General features: G+C 31.1%; 2 protein-coding genes across 10 annotated transcripts; both read right to left on the bottom strand.

The window, feature by feature from the left end:
- Nucleotides 1-371: 371 nt before the first annotated feature.
- On the bottom strand, nt 372-14,422 carry TBPH (TAR DNA-binding protein-43 homolog). Of its 5 annotated transcripts, none has more exons than XR_011175431.1 (5): nt 13,949-14,416; nt 11,266-11,435; nt 10,955-11,095; nt 6,293-7,250; nt 372-769 (listed from the first exon to the last, which is right to left on the bottom strand). XR_011175431.1 is itself a non-coding variant. In XM_069129844.1 (5 exons), the coding sequence occupies exons 1-5, from the start codon at nt 14,184-14,186 to the stop codon at nt 6,396-6,398; spliced, it is 1,326 nt and encodes a 441-aa protein (XP_068985945.1). In that variant the 5' UTR covers nt 14,187-14,416; the 3' UTR covers nt 2,672-6,395. The 5 variants fall into 5 exon arrangements, 4 of the variants coding, with proteins under 4 accessions (XP_068985945.1, XP_068985944.1, XP_068985942.1 ...); XM_069129844.1 differs by lacking the exon at nt 372-769 and having other exon boundaries at nt 2,672-6,496; nt 6,575-7,250; XM_069129843.1 differs by lacking the exon at nt 372-769 and having other exon boundaries at nt 2,672-7,250; nt 11,266-11,393; nt 13,949-14,417.
- Nucleotides 14,423-15,084: 662 nt separating this feature from the next.
- Nucleotides 15,085-18,079, bottom strand: slv (sugar transporter SWEET1). 5 transcript variants are annotated; one of them, XM_069130416.1, is made up of 6 exons: nt 17,593-18,079; nt 17,345-17,518; nt 17,154-17,278; nt 16,849-17,018; nt 16,283-16,759; nt 15,497-15,628 (listed from the first exon to the last, which is right to left on the bottom strand). In XM_069130416.1, the coding sequence occupies exons 1-4, from the start codon at nt 17,842-17,844 to the stop codon at nt 16,889-16,891; spliced, it is 681 nt and encodes a 226-aa protein (XP_068986517.1). In that variant the 5' UTR covers nt 17,845-18,079; the 3' UTR covers nt 15,497-15,628; nt 16,283-16,759; nt 16,849-16,888. The 5 variants fall into 5 exon arrangements, with proteins under 5 accessions (XP_068986520.1, XP_068986517.1, XP_068986516.1 ...); XM_069130415.1 differs by having other exon boundaries at nt 16,283-17,018; XM_069130418.1 differs by lacking the exon at nt 15,497-15,628 and adding an exon at nt 15,958-16,045 and having other exon boundaries at nt 16,283-17,018.
- Nucleotides 18,080-19,005: the final 926 nt, after the last annotated feature.

The following is a 19,005-nucleotide window of genomic DNA, read 5'->3' as shown; positions in this document are numbered from 1 at the left end:
TACAAAACAGGCATATATGTAAATACATATATATATATATATATGTTGAAATTTTTATTAAATATTATCATTAACCACAACTACTTTTATTAAATAATCAATAGTACGTTTACATGATGTGAGAAAATATACGTAGATTTAAAGACACAGGAAAGGCAAGTTATTCTTAGCTTCAAATAAAAAATATACTTTATTGAAAGTTCTTTATACAATCATTATGTTTCCAAATTCGATTATGTAAATACTGCAATACTTCCCACTATTTTATTATTAGATTGTTTTCCTATATATAAATATTATTTATATAAGTTTACACATACTTTATTAAAATATTATAAATACAACCAGTAAATAAAAAGTAAACTTGAGCACCTTTTTATTTTGCAGCTGTAAATATGGTCATTGGTATGCAAAGGTTTGAAGCACATACTTCAGAATTCCTACTTTGAAAGTCAAATTATTCCCACCAACCAGTCACTGAATAATTAATTGAGTTCATCGATGAATGACTTCTACAAACAAAAACATCAATGAATTAATTTTTACCCACAGTAACATTTATCATCTAAAAATAATTCATTGGACAACTAGCTTACAACAAAACATGAACTTTCATCACATATTTTTTTTTAATGATATTTCACTCCTTTCTTTTGTATCTACTTAACACTTGTGTAACACGTGTTCGTGCTTCTCCTCTATTCTTTCATTATTCAAGTAGCATATATCGGTCCGTTTGAATTTATAGAGAATAATTCATTCATCTAAACTGCTAAAGAAAAATGTATCAGAATTAGTACACGTTTATAAGATGAAAAATTATAAAAATATTTAGTGCCATTTGATGATTTTGTACAGGTGATTTCTTAAATCGACACTAAATTATATCAATCTCTTTATATTACACATATTTCTTTAAATTATCTATTATATTTAAGAATGTGAAATATTAGAGATCAAAAAGGTAAGAGTGATTCCTGAAGGTGAATAACGCATATCAGCAGATAAAAAGAGCAATTAATGATTTTAGTTTAAACGATTAATTTATTCCATAAAAGAAATGAGTAAAAAAATATGTATATATAAAAAATGAAAAAGAAGTATGAATATTTCGTAATATTTGTCCAATGTATAGGCCATCAAATGTTAAAAATGTAATAAATTACCGGATTGGGTAATCCCATCATCCGTGCGTCGAAATAGTAGCGAGAATTATAGAAAATGGGAAGCGTCATTTGTAATGGAGACTTCAACCTTGAGTTGAGTGTTGATTTTTCAATGACGCAAAACCCGATAGTACGTAAGTAATACATTTCAATTCGTAATCACCTGTTGCGAAGTTTAGCCTCTCGTCTACTTCCCAGTCATCATCATCCTCATCATAATTATCATATTCATCCTCATCCTCATCCTCAACCTCATTACCATTATTCATCATTATCATCATCTCAACATCCTCATCATCACTATCATCATATAATCACCACTATCACCTCCACCACTATCATCATCATCATCATCATCATCATCATCATCATCATCATATCATCATCATAATCATCATCATCAAGTTCATTCATCGATTGGACGGTAACCTGTTATGTAACTCACAAAAATGCTTCCATTCATGGTGTGATTGTCTGCGATAGAACCACTCACTCATTCCCTTCTCTCCTTTTCTTGTACTTTGACAGAGTAGTAACATGTGAAATTAAGTATATACGTGTATAGACTGGTCCAAGTGGTCGGGACTGATTTTTTGGAATGTGATGCAATACAGCAAGCTTTTCTATCTCTTAGTACCATCTTCAAGGTTTCATTTGATCACTAGTGGAATGTTCCTCCAGCATATCTCCAGCAAAGTTTCCTGTTTATCCAAGCACAGAGATTCATTAATTTGTTACTGATGCTGGAAGAACATTCCAAGATTCTGTAAATCTATAAAAGCCTTTGATAAAATGTTAAGGGATACAAATTTATGTTGTAGTGTACTACAATGTATATACAATGATAAATTGCTAATAACTTTTATGAATGTTTAATCAAACACAGAACACAGATAAGATATATTGGTATATAAGCATGTAGACATATTTACTCCATGATAGATTCACACTGCAAACATTGAAGATTGTCAAGAGATACAACAAACTTGGATAACACACTGCACAGTTTTCCCAAATCTTGTAATTTTCATGTAGATCAACACATCATCTGCTAAAAATGTTTACAGAGTCACCTGAATGGTTCCAGTAATCTGAACCACCTTGTAACAGGTAACAATATACATTAGCATATAATTAAAGAAGGTATCACAGGCCTGAAATAAATTCGTGTATAAGAGGTTGTAAGTGAATATAATTGTCGTTGATTCCACATAAAAGAATTGTTGGCGCACATTTTTTTTCTATTTTCTCAAATGAAAAAGAGAGTAGCTTGAAAAAAGCAGGATCAAATGAAACGCTTCTTAATTCGAGCAATATCACACACACACACACACACATAATACATACAACGAATTATATAAAATAAGCTATCTATTAAATTGTCATTATATGTTTTCTTATAATTTTAAAAAATGATGTGATATTGATCGAACACAGAAATAGGTGGTTAACAAGTGGTCCAGCAGAGGAATTTGAAAATGTGTATAAATAAACTACTGCCAGTGTATAGTTTTTAATCATCCTGTAATGAACTTATGTAATAAGAATCAATCTCTGCCACCTATCAAAATAACATTCTCACATGACAAAACTTTGATGTTATTCGGTCATCATCACTCTCAATATTCTCATTTGAAACGCAATCTCAATTATTAATTTACAACAGAGAACTGTCTACAACAAAATTCGTAAACGTCCACGAACGACATTAATGCTCCTTACGTATTATTTACACACTCGTCGTAGATCATTTCCAAATCGTTTCGCAAGGCATCTTTTGAGCAACAGTTGGATCCAACTGATTCATAAATATATGGATGAAGAATCCGCTTCGCGATGACTCTCTAAGGAGAGGAAAGCATTGTTTTCACCCTCGAAGAACAATATATACGTTATTAATTGCACGATTAGATTTATGTTAATGTTCAACAGAAGAAATTAAACAAATATTTTTTTCATGGTGAATAGCGAACGATTTGAAATAGATCAGCCGGCTATAATAATGAGCTAGAAACGGTTCTAATGTCTGTTAAAAGTTGTCTTAAACTACAGTCTTTGTATATCGATTATCATTTACAGCAGGACGTCAATAAATAAACTTCGACGCACTTTCCATCAATGTTTTCTTTACATTATGTATAAACATTCTGGATTTCAATAAAGATATATATATCTATATATGCATATATATTTATATATATATATTTATCTATATATATATTCAGGCATTCAATAAACGACTGTGCTCCATCCATAAAATATTTTTTTTCATCTTTTGTTTTTTCGTAATTAATTACCGCTCACCTCACATTTATCAATGTACTCACTCATCATTATCAACACGTTGTTTAAGTTTTTGTATCAGACACATATAGTAATATCTATATGCTTTCGTGATCGTGAAACAGCAAGAAATCACTTCTCGATTAAACTTTCATGCCTGTAGTTCTTAGACGACCATTAACAAATACATTCGACCGCCATACACACACACAGAGAGACACGTGAGGTAAAACAATCCAATCTAATTGTCGATTATAATAATAATCTCCTCAATCCGTTAAATCAAAATAAGAAAAAGACAACGATTTTTTAATAAAATAGAAGAAATCGTTTCTTTTTTTTCTTTACACTCTTAAGAAGCACGGTGAGCCAGGCTATTCAAATATTTGATCAAATCATGCTAACACGTACTGCTAATTGCAAGTCTGACTGAATATTACGCAACTGGAAGTTTACATAGGTTTCTAGATAAAATTAGAGCTTTCTAAAATAGTATATCGAATCACAATTCATTAAATTACATAGATTATAAACTTATATACTTTTTTCTTCTCGAAATCCTTTAAATCCTTTAAAAGCCCTAACTTATAGAATTTATGAGTTTACGTTTATATAATATTTGTTTAATCTTACAATTAGGAGTACACGTTCAAAGAGTTCTGCTTAAATGATTTAGAAACATTTACATGATCTCGTAACAATAACACATATTTATTAAGATGAAACTCGCATTGCTCAATGATACTTAATAAAATTATATGCATGTCAAATACGAAACATTCTAAAATTAACATGCACAAAAGATATGATAACACAAGTGTATCTTTCACAAAAATCCTTTTTATATCCCCTTAATAATGTGTACTCATAATTGTTAATCTGGAAATATCCCACCTACATTAATTTCAATGCAGCGTATTGTTAATACCATAAAATAATTCAACTGCAGTTATTTTTTCTATCTTCATTAAAAGTTTATCTACGCAAGAGTTTGTTGGCTACTAAATATGCAATACGAGTGAATTTTTTCCCATTGTTTTTTCTAATCGTGATCTTTAGAAAATAAATACTCTACTCTCAGTTTGTAAAATATGTAAGCTTATATTGCTTCAGACGATCGAAGAATTTTGTTACTTTCTGTTTTTTTACTTGCGAAAAATATATTAAAAGCTTGCAATATGTCTTTAAAGTGAATTGAAAGGAGAAAAAAATAAGAAGTCGGAAAGATTAGAAATGCCACCTTTCACACGCAATCAATCAATGAAATATTTGTTACGCACCTATCATACCCAATGTAAAACACATTTCTCACATAAACCGTTCGTGTATACACGCGCTAGAAACGTTTTCTTTTTCCTTTTTTCCCGTTTGTTCTTTCTCTCCTTTTAAGGCAAAACGTTTAAAGAATTAATGGCATTTTAAATATCGGGTAGCTGCGATCAATCTGTATGCAACTTCAATTTCACACTTATTCTTTTCCATACATTCCAACGGTTTCTCATACGAAAAACGAACATTACACTTATCGTAAATATGTTACTGTTGCAACGTAAAATTGTTCATTAGAAATGAACAGACGGCCCCTTGAAACTTCATCTGCTTGATTAAGAAGATAAATTCAACATTGAGAATATATATATATATTTATACACTCACAATTTATTTGTAATAAAGACTACGAAGAAGTAAGTTAGAAAAAAAGAAGAGAAAAAGAAAAAATAATAAAAAAGAACCAAGCAGCAAAGACTAAACTTCATTTTTATAACATAGGGTAAATGCACTCCGATTTCAACATTCTTTTTATATAAAATTCTAAATTTATTTTGTTAGGGGACATATTATGCAATTACTTAAATAAAAATGAAATTTGTCTTTCAACTAAATCTTCTTATTGACCTTTCTTAATCTCATGACCGTTAGTATCTTGCCTCAATTAAATCACAGTTGCGAAATTCAAATAGATCTATGTTGATGATTCGATTAAAATGAGTATACCAGTGGCATTAATGCAACATTGTGTAATGACACTGACACGCGAGCAAGAAGATCAAGATCAAAGTTGATGATTTTCACTCGATGAAAATCTTTAATCTCATGTTCTACAAACTCTATTGGACTCTGTGTACGCACTAAGTCCTTTAATTCTCAATTACACATTTAAACACACGGCACGAAACTTTAAATAAACATAAGCACATATACGTACTCCGCTACAATAAATCTCGTTCTTGTTCTTCTACAACACATCCACAATCATCATATATTATATATGTGCATATATATCATCATCATCATGATCATTATCATACCATAATCACCAGCAGCATCATCATCCTCATCATTGTCATTTTAGTACATTCTGTACATACTGAGTTGGTTAGACCGCACGCTTGAAATGAGATCATACAATTAGTATGCAAGTTCAGATGATCGAAGCTATCCGTCCTCTCTAAAACACGCACTTAAGGAATATTGTGCTAATTTCTCCATAAGCCAGTAAGAAAGTGAGAAAGAGAAAAAGACAGAGATGTAGAGTTAGAAATACATATCATTTTCTTGTGTGACGTGCTAAAAGACAGAAAGTGTTATTTCATTTTGTTTGTTACTTTTCTCCACAGAGCACACTATCTTATATGTATATGTATATATAATCATCATGATCAAATGAAATTGAATTTGAATAAAAGTAGAAAAAAAGGGAAGAAAATATATCATTTCTCTCTGTATGTCTGAGATAGTGGAACATACAGAAAGAATAATCATGGAACCCGTTCCCCTCCATTGAGAGATAGAGGCTTTGGTTCTGTTCTTTATATAAATGAAGAAGATTATTTTGTACCTACATACACTTGCCTAGACTCTTGTCACTTGTAGTTAACGTGTGTCAGGATCAAAGGAACGGATTCGTCGCCCTTTCCAGCACTATACTGGGACCCTCGACGCAGCTTATTCGTACTTGAGAAAGGTGTTCGATTTCTGATCACGTTGTCCTGGATGATTCTGCCAAGCACCTTGGGATGCGTTTGGATTATTCGGGCCTGGACCACCTGTTCCAGGATTGCCAGTATTACCATCACCACCCCCTTGATTCATCCAACTGAGAAAGCCAGAGTTTCCACTGTTACCAATACTATTGTTGCCTGAAGGTGGTTGACCAGGTGGGCCAGGCTGGTTCGAATAGCCCTGATCGTTTCCCTGATTCTGCAAGTTACCGATCAGACCCCAAGATGCTTGGTTCAGTGCAGCTGCGACCAAAGCCGGGTTGACTGGTAACGCGGACAAATTCAGCCCTCCCATCGCCAATGGATTTGACATACCGCCACCGCCACCGCCGCCATTATTTTGCCCAGTAATACCCAATGCTTGAAGGTTAGGCATGTCCAGATTGCCCCGATTCCCTGGATTGTTCCAGCCATTTGGACCCATATTGTTACCTGAGTGGCCCATGTATCGGTTACCCTGATAGTTTCCCTGCACGTTATTCTCGACGGGACCTGGAGCGCCTCTACGCATGTTCGAGTTCACTTGATTATTGAAATTTTTATTGTTCCCCTCAGACTTCGGCGCGGCGTTCGACACGTGTACAGACACTCCTTTAATAATGTGATCCTCGCCACATAGGGACTGGGCTACCTCGGGATCTAAGAAAGTAACAAATGAAAATGCACGGAAAGGTTTTGGGATGAACACGTCCGTCACTTCGCCATATTTGGAGAAATAGTCGCGCAGATCATCAGCAGTTAGGTCTTCTGTACAGCGTCCCACGAATACCTTGCAGGGTACTTGCTGAATCATTCCCTCCTACGCACAAACGCACAATCAATCAATCATGTACAACAGATTTTCACAGGTTTTTGGTAATTTTTGATTTTTTTTGTTTTTCTTTTAATATTATTCAATAAAACTTGCGTACAGTGCACATTACTGTTATAAATGTACATACAATAATGTATCATTTATCAAAAATAATGGTCAAGTATACACTAACTTTATTATTTAGCTTAATTATTAAAATCTTTGATTGAATGTCCAAATATTTCACATAAAAATAAGTAAGAGAAGAGAAAAGAATGTTAATCTGCACTAACGTCAAGTTTTATAGAAAAATCTTTTTGATACACATGTCTAATTAACGATTTGAGAAAAAAGGTATCGCCTGGTCAATTTACATTTTTTATCCCCATGAATATATATATATATGTAAATATAATATAATACTTAAGCACTATGGCCTTTTTAAAATCCATGCACAAAATCTGTACAATCTCCTTTTTGTCTGTATATATTCGATGTAAAATTTCATGCTATATATATATATTACATTATCTTAAACTGAATAAGCACAATAGTTTGATGATAAAATGTAGACAGTTATTCAAAGCTATTGCTAAAAGTAAATAACATTTTTTTTCTTTTTTTCTCTATTTTTTTTATATTTGCAACAGAGATCACGAATCAAGGGGAATATATGTAATTTACGTCTTTATAGCGAATACCATGTGACTACTTATAGATTCAAGGAAACAGAAATTCAAGAGATTCGCTTGTTAAACCGAGATACATTCTCTTTCACTTTGTTTCCATCGAGAAATGTCTATGTTCAAAATTATCGCTCGTATTCATTTCTAACCAATGATGGGTGACAAATATCATTAATTGTATTAATAAATTAAATCAGCGACCCAACAGGCCAATGAAGAGAAAATATTATACGAGGAATAAGAGCAATTGAAGAGTTAAAACAAATTACAAAAGAACACATATCGTGAAAATTCTTTGTCGCTTGAAGGTATCTCATACAAATGATGAACTGAGCGTTTACAAGCAATCTCCAATCATGAAAATCTCTATTCCCGTTGAAGCGTGACACATATGTATTTAACGATAGTAACAAGACTCATCAGTATCTTGAGGTATCAGAGACATGGTGATCCCTCGATGGGCGATGCTTGTAATAACGGTCGTAATAGTTCTCTTTAGCCGGATATCTTGTTGTATCTGTAAACCTGGCGTCTACTTCCTTCGAATCTGGCGGATATCTGGCGTCTACTTCTCTATTCTCAACAGCGTATCTACCATCCGGGTCCCTACCATCGACAGCGTATCTTCTATCCATATCACGATTGTCCACCGGATATCTACAATCAGCTTCTCTACTATCAGCTGGAATTCGATTGTCCGCGTGTCTGGTATCTGGATATCTGACATCCAGTGCGTATCTACAATCCGTGGATGCGTAACGACCGTCCGCCTCATAATAGTTTCGATCGTAACCATAATTATATCTGGCTTTCTCCGTGTAGTCCGGATTTTCCATGACCGGGTATACAGCACGTCCTTCGTAGTTGGTGTATCTTGTATACTCTGTGTCGGACGGATATGCGGCGCTGGGATTCGGGGCTGCTGCGGTTGTATGCTGGACCATGTAATTACGTGTGTCGTACCCAGGATCCTCATAGGATGGGTAACTCGGTTTCTCATACGCATTATAGTTCTGGCCCTCGTACTTGTACTTATTGTTATCATCGTACGGATAATTGGGAGGGTACGACGGATAATGCGTTGTTTTATAATCGTACTCCGAATCGTACCTAGGTGTATTAGCAGCTTCGGATGTATTTAAGTTGATATACGGTTTCGCCACAGGTACCCGTCGACTACTCGGCGTATGAACCGGTATAGGGCGGTAGCATTCATTGTGTTTGCTCGTATCATACTGACGAGCCATCATTAAGCCATCAATATTCTGCAACCAGATACACCAGCCCTCGACAATCACATACAATTTTTATCTATTATAATTGATTGAATCACACACATATACGCACTCTCACTCATTAACATACTTTTTTTCTATATTTTTTCTTTTGTTTTATTTCTCTTAGGTTTCTTTTTGTTTCAACGTGTCATACCACATACCAATTATAAAGTTTCAAACTATCATCGTAACACGCGCTAATAGAAGATCTTTTATAGTAATAAGAACGGCACGACTTTTAGACATCACGCGTCTTTCATTCATCTACGAACTGTACACTCTATTTGTTCGTATCGTTATCAATACCATTTTACAAGTATTATATTAAATCGATTGTAAAAGACACCATATACTGAATGATTCTATACTTGTTGACGTTTTATGTAAGTTAAATCTAATCATGACCTGGAAGTTCTCTTCGCAAAATTCAGTGCTCACTTCAAGAGATTATAACAATTTGTTACATTACACACCTTCGATTGCACACACTGTCACGCAAACCATACCCATTACAATATTTATCATTTTCAAAAAGTTACACATTTAACCAGTGCTCGACTATTTTATCATTTAAAATTCACTCCCAGTGCATAACATACGTTTTAACACGAAAAAAGATCGATCTCTCTAAATCTCGTCCCATAGATGCAATGATACTTTTGTTTAAATTTTTCTAACAAGTTAACCAGCTGCACAGTACACAGAATTCTTATGAAAATTTCGCACTAGGAAATCAAGTTCATAAAATAGTAGTCCTACATGTTGCAACTAATCTGTCCTAAGTTCTGTATAAACCAATTGGGTATGTATTTTCAAATTTCCGTATTTATTTGTCTGACAGTGGTACGCTCTCATAGCATATTCGTGAAATTTCCACACTATTTAAAGAGAACACAAACATACCAATGTTATTTACAAGGGCACGCAAGCATACTTTCTTAAAGTATCTCACTTTGCATTGTACTACACTCATTAAAGCATTCACACACATATATCACATTTCCATTATAAATATGCCACTTAATCGATTACACATTCATCTATTTATACCACAGTATACTTTCTCCTCAAGAGATATATAAAAAGATGACGTTCAAAAATTGTAAATGGAAACCAATTATATGTCTTATAGTCATTGTGCAAAGATTCAGAATAGAGAAAAGAACTTTTTCAACCAAGATTCCATCCGCGTCTGTGCCTTAGTCAGGCCTCTTAATCATTCTTTTATCTTTTTTATAATTTGTACTGTTGTTTATAGTTCGACTAATATCTTACAACGCGCATCATAGATCTATACAAAATATATATAGAAAAATCATTCTTATAAAGATATTGTCTTTCATTGCAAGAAAGTAATTTTGCTGTTTACTTAATTAACAACTTTTTTGCTTTTATAATTTTTGGGACATCTTTTTTATAATATGCATTATTTTGTTATATTTACTAAATCACTTTAAAGAACAAAGAAATAGTACAAGATTATTTTATATTTGTATTATTTCATAGAGAAATAAATTAAGAATATATTAATTTGTGTGAATAATTATTTATCAGAAAATTACATTATTGGTACATGATAAATTGGATAATACGAAACGCGGGTACAGATCTACGATTCGCATGCAAATATCCTACATATATGTATTAAGATCTTAAACAATTGTTAAATAATTAAACATTTCATAGCTACTTGCAGATACATGAAGAAACAATTAATGTTTTTCAATGAACATAATGATGCTCTTACCTTACTATTGGGAACCTTGACATCACACCATCGCCCATCAATCATATGTCGCTGGGCAAGACATCTTAATTGAGACTCATAACTTCCAAATCTAATAAAGCCAAATCCTTTGCTCTGTCCCGACTTTGCATCTTTTTTAACCTACAACAAAATTTAGATTGAAATGAAATTTTAATCTATAATTATTTTCAAGATTTTAATTCACTATTCGATACTGAACTATTTTTAATACCCTCTTTTTTCACATTCTTTAGGAATATTTAAATAAGAACAGAAAAAGAAAGGTGAAAGGAAAAAATTGAGAAACTCACTTGTGCCATGAGTACTTCGCCAAATGTTTCAAAATACTCTCGCAAGTTCTGCTCGGTTGTTTTCCATGGTAAACCAAGTACGATCAAGTCTGTGCAACGCAACTTTGTTTCCATTCTTTTAGTCTTAGCTGTGGAATTTTCCAAATTGTCATCAGATTTACGTTTGTTCTCTGAAAAGATATAAGTGTTCATGTCTACTAACTTTTTTTCATTTTACTAGAACTTCATCCGAAAAAAGTTTGTCATATCACAAGATTCTACACGTATATATATATAATTTAAGAAAGAGAGAAAAAATAAATGCAACTGTAATAAAAATAATAATAAAAAAACGGAAGTATGGAAATCCAGTACAAATAACTACTTTTCAAAAAATATAAAAAATTTGTGTCGTACTGTATACGTATGTGACTATGGGTGTGTATGTGTGTGTGTGTGTGTGCGCGCGCACGCGCAAAATACATTATATTAAACATTCAGATTTACATCTATGAATAATTTTATATATTATATATCATAATATATAATACACAGTAGTATAATACACAATAGTATATAATACTCACATAGATGTAAACAAACTTTAGCTATAAATATATAGATATTTATAGATATTATTAATAATATGAGTTAAGAATACAATGCTAACATATTTATGATCCAGGTCTGTGAATGTTCATTCATTCAGTTGAATATTAGCATATGCTTACATTAATATCACTAGATGTAGTAAATGATCAAAGTTAATAAGAAACTATTTTTTAAAACTATTTAGAAATAAATATAAGTATTTGACCCCCCACTTCCCATATGTACCTTCAACTGCTTTACAGCATAAGCAAATCGATAGTTTATAGATACTAATGAACTCTAATGGCTGCTTTGATACATTTGATTTTTCTTGTTTTTGTAGAGAAAATGTGTTTTGATTACTCGATCAGTTACAGTATTGCAATATCAAAAAAAATATACAGTATGTAATTTGCATAACAAATTTATATAAAAATACTAGCTTTTTGATACTTGAATTTTTATATACATATGAAACGTAGAGTTAACATTGCAATTCCAGGATTTTGTTATTTGCATTATTTCATTCTATTTTTTATTCTATAGATAAAAGCTTTTGCTGTTTACATTTAATAATGGGAAAAGGGGATTTTATATATATACTAAAATATATTTATAGAGATAGACATTAACAAATATTTTCCACATTGTATCCTAGTCTGAGTTATGGGAATCAGAGGATTAACAATAAAGTTATGCAATATGCAAAAAGGTGAAGTTCTATGTTATTGAAAAAAAGTAAAAAAAAAAAAAAACATAAATCAAGAAAAAAAGGAAAAGAAGAGAGGATGGATTTGAAAGCTCAAAATATAACAAACACAAACACATGTACTGGACTTCGAAAAAGACAAGTATATGAGTAAAATGACCATTAAACTATGGATGTTTATGCATTTATAGGAAATGTAAATATAAAATTACATAGCATGCATTTTGTATAATCTGAACAAGTATATGTAATATTCAAGCTAGTAGCTGAAACAACTTTACTTAGTTACATTCACAAAAACGTAAATTTGCGTAAACATCTGCAGTCTGATGATCATAATAAGATCAACATGAATTATTCAAGATCAAACATTAGCAACAATAATATTACTAAACTCACAAGAACAAAAAAAGCTTTAATTTGTTATAAACAATTGATAAGTTTAAGAAACATTTAAGTTTCATATTAATCAATATATAGTGATGATCAGGAATACCAAAACATATTAAATTTAGTTATAAAATCCCATACAAATCTGCAAAATATAACTTTCGAATTTAAATCTTAAATATACATCATAATAAATAGTACAATAAAGATAAATAATAATAAATATTCCACAAACTACTTTCATCAAAACATACAATTTTGGAGATCATAAAATCAATAAAAGAATTGATGCTAGATCAGATTTAGAACAAAGAAAAATCATTTAAAAACAATACGAAACCCTCATAAGAATCATAACCAAAGTAAAAATTTAGGTTACATGTAACAATTTTTCTTGAAATTCGTATGAAAATTTTATGAAATAATGTTTCAAGAGTCAAAACTGATGTCATAATAATTCTTAACCCCTACTTTTTACATTTTACAAAAAAAAATTACAATCACTGCAAAATTACACGACTGCGGATTTTTATGCATTTATAAATTTGAAACTGCAAAATTGTACAAAATGCATATAAAATGGAAATATATATAGAACATCTAATTCATAGTGCTTTCTACAATATTTGAAAGGTAAACCAATTTTCTGCATTTACAAGATTCTACCTTTCCAATTACATTCCTAAAAATACATAAATTTACATAAAAATCCATAATCTAACTACAGTTTTCAAAATTCATACAAAAATTTTCTAAAACAATCTAAGTGTGTATTAATATTTCTGTTCCTCCAGTATATGCAAAAGCATGCTATATACATATAGTTGATCTTGATTCGTGTGGCGTTAGTACATTTTTGGAAAGGAGTGGGGAGAAGGAGGGGAGGAAATAGGGGAGAGAAAGATATATATATATATATATATATACATACATATATATATATATATACCAAGAGAGCGAGAGAGAAAGAGAGAGGGCGATCGAAAAAGCAACGATTCATAGTGAAATAAGCACCTTTTGGAAAAACACAGAAGTAAATCGCCTTGCCCCATCCATTTTCCGGTGGATGAAGACGCCCGTCAACGAGACGAATGCCGCGCATCGTCCGAGATTCTGGATTCCGATATTTCAGGCCACATGTCCCGGGGAACTGGGCGGTTACGGTAGTCAATAAAAGTGTGCTATCGTCCTCGGTCGGCAATTCAATCGGCTCATCGCCTTCGTCCTCGGCAACCTGGATGTACGACGACATGATTCTTTTCTCTTCCAAACGTGCGGTCTCTTTCCCCCAAAAACAAAGATCAAGCGAAACGGTTTTCCCTATTTTCCTTTTTTTTTTGTTTTCCTCGTTTTCTTCCCAAATAAGAGAAGTACAAATTTGTTCCTTGTACAACACAACAAACACACACGCTCGGACTCGCAGTCAGTCACGCAACACCGCACCTCTTTCTCTCTTCTCGCCACCACCTCTGCCAGTGCTGCCAACCGGCCCGCCCCGGAACTCCACTAATGTGTTTCACCAATATATACGTTCCGTCAACTTCCGCCTTTAAAGCAGCATTTTTAGGAGAAAATCGATTATCTTGAACGATATTATAACAGCAGAATGCGAGAAAGATTTTTTAGAATATGAGTAGTAATTTTGAAACAGTTAAACAATATTTGTTTTGGTATATTTGGAACAGATGTATGACTAATACGGAGTTCAAATGAAGCACTAATGTGGTTTTTAAGCATTATGAAGTTGTTTGTTTTTGAATATTTTATATTTTTATATTAACAAAATGTAAAAAATATAATGATATATGCTCGAATTATCAATTAATATATGTTGAAAAACTAAGAAAAGAAAAGTAATTTATAGATTTACTAGAAGTAGAAAGGAAAAGTAATTTGTAGGTTTAATACATGGAAAATAGTTTTTGTTATAAATCTATTATGTATTTTGTTTGGTTTTAGAAATAAGATATTATTTAATGCCATTGTTGCATTTTTATAAATTGTGTATTTATTAGTTCTTATTCTGATATTTAGGGAATTTTATAGTGCCAACAGAAGTGTTTGAGAAATCTCATAGCAGCAGTTTTTAGCGGGAAGAAATCAAATTTGAAGAATAAGTAGTGTTTCCTTTCAATTAAAAAGTCGACTAATTATTTCAAAAATATATTTCTCTTTGAGAGTACAAATCATGTATTTTAATTTATGATTAATATATTAAAAAATATATTTATTTGTTTACAGTACATAATATGTGACATATATTTGCTAATATTATATCAGGTAAGTCTCATTAGATTGATTGTTATGATAAACTAAAAAGAAACAAAGTTGAAATGCAGATAATACACAGCCTAAGAAATTTGGTATTTGTATGAATCGATCATTAAGAAGGCAACCGTATGCAAACCACTGACAAGAAACTATTAAAGAAGCCATGATAATGGGAAACGGTAAACTTTCTGTACTTTTAACTCTTATCACATGTGCCTAAAAAATATTTTATTCCATTATCTCTTCTTCAAGCCAAGCAATTATTACAAACTGAAAAAATTGGGAGACTTACCAACATCATTAATGGAGATGCAAAAAATAATACTGTTAATATGCAACTAAGGAAACCAACATATTTTGCAGCTAATGCTCTGTCTTCCTCATAAAAACTATAAAAGTACACAACTCCAAGGAAGCAAGTCGCTGCAATCATTTGTTTTATTGGTTTAAATTTTTGTACACTATACAAAATGAATATGTAAACATAAGATGCTTGGAGTATGGAGCCAAAAACATTCACTAACAATATAAATCGATCTCCAATAAGCATACCATATCTCATCCACAAGACACATCTGTAACATTTTATACAAGAACTTGACTCCAATAATGAATGTTAAGTAAATGTTTAAGAGTCATTAAAATGTTTATAAATTAAGCAATGATATGAGGATCAAATGAACAATCATTAAGGCAAATTAACATCTGTTAGCAATAAATTGTTTTTAAAATCAAAAAGGTATAACACTTACGATGTATAACATGTTACAAATGCCAAGATTGAACTATTTCCTGTACTGCCATTTTTAATGATCTTTCTGCATACTAGCCTAAAACATACTTTTGTAACTTTCTGATTTCATTGTAAGACAATAGAATTTGTTGAGTGCAACAAAAGAGAATTAATGCTTATTCCTTTAGATTTTTTTCTTATCATTATCAAAAGAAAGTTTTATGAAGTTATATGATTATAATTTGTGACCTTATTGTTCATGATTATGACAATAAATTATACAACTATATTTTAAAATTTTCTTCATAAGAGTAAGTCTGTTGAAGGCTTGTATTTTTACTTACACGCCGGCTAAAAATTGTAAAACCGTGCAAATAGAGGCGGTTGTGGCTAACGCGTCTCTAATCTCCGTCGAGAACATGATTTAAAATATTCATATTACTTCTGTATATCAACATTCATGATTTGGATTTTTAACCTTGAAATTCACTATAAAATGTGATCTAGTTTTATTATAAAAGAGAGTCTAATGAGATTGGCGAGAGAAAATAAGCAAAACCATGTAATCAAAATCTAGGGGAAATTACATCATGTTTAAAATTCTGTGATATAAAATAAAAAGTTATTTTTCAAAACATTATCCTCTTAAGCATATTTTACTACAGGTTAAATAAATGTCATAAGTTCAGCCGCACAATTAAAACATTTTTTAAAATATTAATTAAAATCATTTCTGAAGATTACAATATACTAGCGACCATTAACCAATAATTGCAGCGTCACGTGATCATTTGTATATATTTATCTTTGACTTCACGTGTCTAAGAGAATATATATATATATTTTTTTTTACTTTCTATTAAATCATTTTTATTTATAATGTATTAAATAATATATTTTATATATGTACAATATAACTTTCCGAAACAGTTATGTACAATTGTATGGTACTAAGCATCACGTTGTGGTTGACATCTACATATTACTGAAATACGTCTGCCTTTTAGTATATGTTGTCCTTTAAAAAAAGATTCCTCATTTTTTAGAATTTCGTGATTATAATTGTATCTAGCTGCACCACTATAAAGCGAAGATAACAGATAATATATATGTATTAAAAGTACATAATATAAATAATATACATGAGTTGCATTAATATAATATATAATAACATAATGTAAATAATATAAATAATTAAGGAATCATTACTCTTACCTCATTATATATAGGGATCTTCTTGGCAATAGAAAATCTTTATATAAAGTTACATTATCAACCATTTTTAGTCTCATTACGCTATCAGTTAATAAACTTAAACCAGTAATAATCTCTCCACAGAACTATGAAGAAGAATTCTATCTATGTAAATTCTGCTTGTGTTGGAAATTAAAAAGTAAAATACATACTCTAATGCTATCAACATGTGGCTTTATCCATCCTTCTGGTGCTAAGTCTAAAATATGTATCAGTGAAATCTGAGACATATCTTTAGAAAATGCTTTCTCTCGAATTCTATTTATTATCTTTGCATTCTCATTGTTCCATTTGCCTTTTTCCGTTTCTCTATAATTATGTATTGCCTATAATAATCAATTTAGGGAAGTACAATTAAAATTTCATAGAAATAGTGATGGTTCAATTTAATTATACTAACATCATCCCAATGCGACTGTTCATATTTTAGTCTCCTCACATAAGGATCAATTTCTTCCATTAATGACTTTTCTTCTTCAACTGTGATAAAATTTGGGAGAACTTGCATCGTTCTCTCTAGTTCTTCCTTCCAATTTTTAAAATTAATCTCCGTCTTATTAAACAGAGTTTTCGATTGCGAATAATATTTTACACTATTGTAATTGAAATATTTATTTATAAAATAAACGAATAAATTTAATTTAACTTTCATCCTTCATTCACCTTTTTCAATAGGTTAGGATCCTATAGACTACGAATAATAAAGATTTAATAATATACATTAAAGTTCAATCGATCACCTATAAGAGGTGGATATTCATCCAATGTTATAGTCTTTAGGTCATTTGACATATGTAAATACATATATCAAAAGATGAATATAATTGTTTCAGAAACAACAATATTAATACATAAAGAAGTAATTTTCAAACTACATTGCTAGGGATTACTGGGTACGATACTGACTTTTATTTAATAGAAGGTGAAAAATATATTTATTAATATATATAACATACATAATACAATATTTAAACAAGATTATAGTATACAAATATTGAACAATTTCACAATTGCAGTGTAGCTTATTTAAATTGCGTAAATCGTCTTGAATGACTTCACTTTTAGTTTTCACCAGTAGGTAGCGTAGCAGCATTACTGAGCATGTGGTGTTTTAATTGTTGGCGGGTAATCGTTAATTATAAATCATGATCATGTAATATGGTCGTTTCACGGATGGCTTAAAAAATTAATTTTGACAGTTCGTCTCTATTTTACAGCACCTTAAAATTGAAAGCCTGAATTTACTCCAAATTTATATTACGTTGTCTCATTTACCTCTCCTGATTATATTTAAATTTGTATTATTTTACACATCATAAATATAATTACATATTATGTAGTTAATTATTTGAATTTCAAATATGTATGCAAATATAATGATATCTGTATCAGCTATACAGGGTGGTTGGTAACTGATGGTACAAGCGGAAAGGGGGCGATTCTACGCGAAAAAAGAAGTCGAAAATATAGAATAAAAATTTTTCGTTTCAGGCTTTGTTTTCAAGAAAATCGACTTTGAATTTTCGCTCGGTACGCGTGCACTTCATCATGTCTCGTTATAACGGATCTCACTGTAGATCGTTGTCTTGATGGATATTATCGCAGTTTAAGTTTGTTTTTGCCGTAACGGAAAATTAGGAATACATAATGAAATAATATGAAGTAATCATAAAGTTTATTATTACAAAAATTGCTGAAAATGTTGCCCATTCTGCCGAACACATACTTCTGCTCTTCTAATTAAATTTCTATGAACACTTTCTAACGTATTTGATTGTTTTAAAGTATGAAAGGCTACAATAATCTTTTCTTT

This window comes from Bombus flavifrons, chromosome 16, assembly GCF_040668555.2.
Source record: "Bombus flavifrons isolate JBK064 chromosome 16, iyBomFlav1_principal, whole genome shotgun sequence".
NCBI classification, from domain to species: Eukaryota; Metazoa; Arthropoda; class Insecta; order Hymenoptera; family Apidae; genus Bombus; species Bombus flavifrons.
This window is presented reverse-complemented; position numbering and strand designations above follow the sequence as displayed.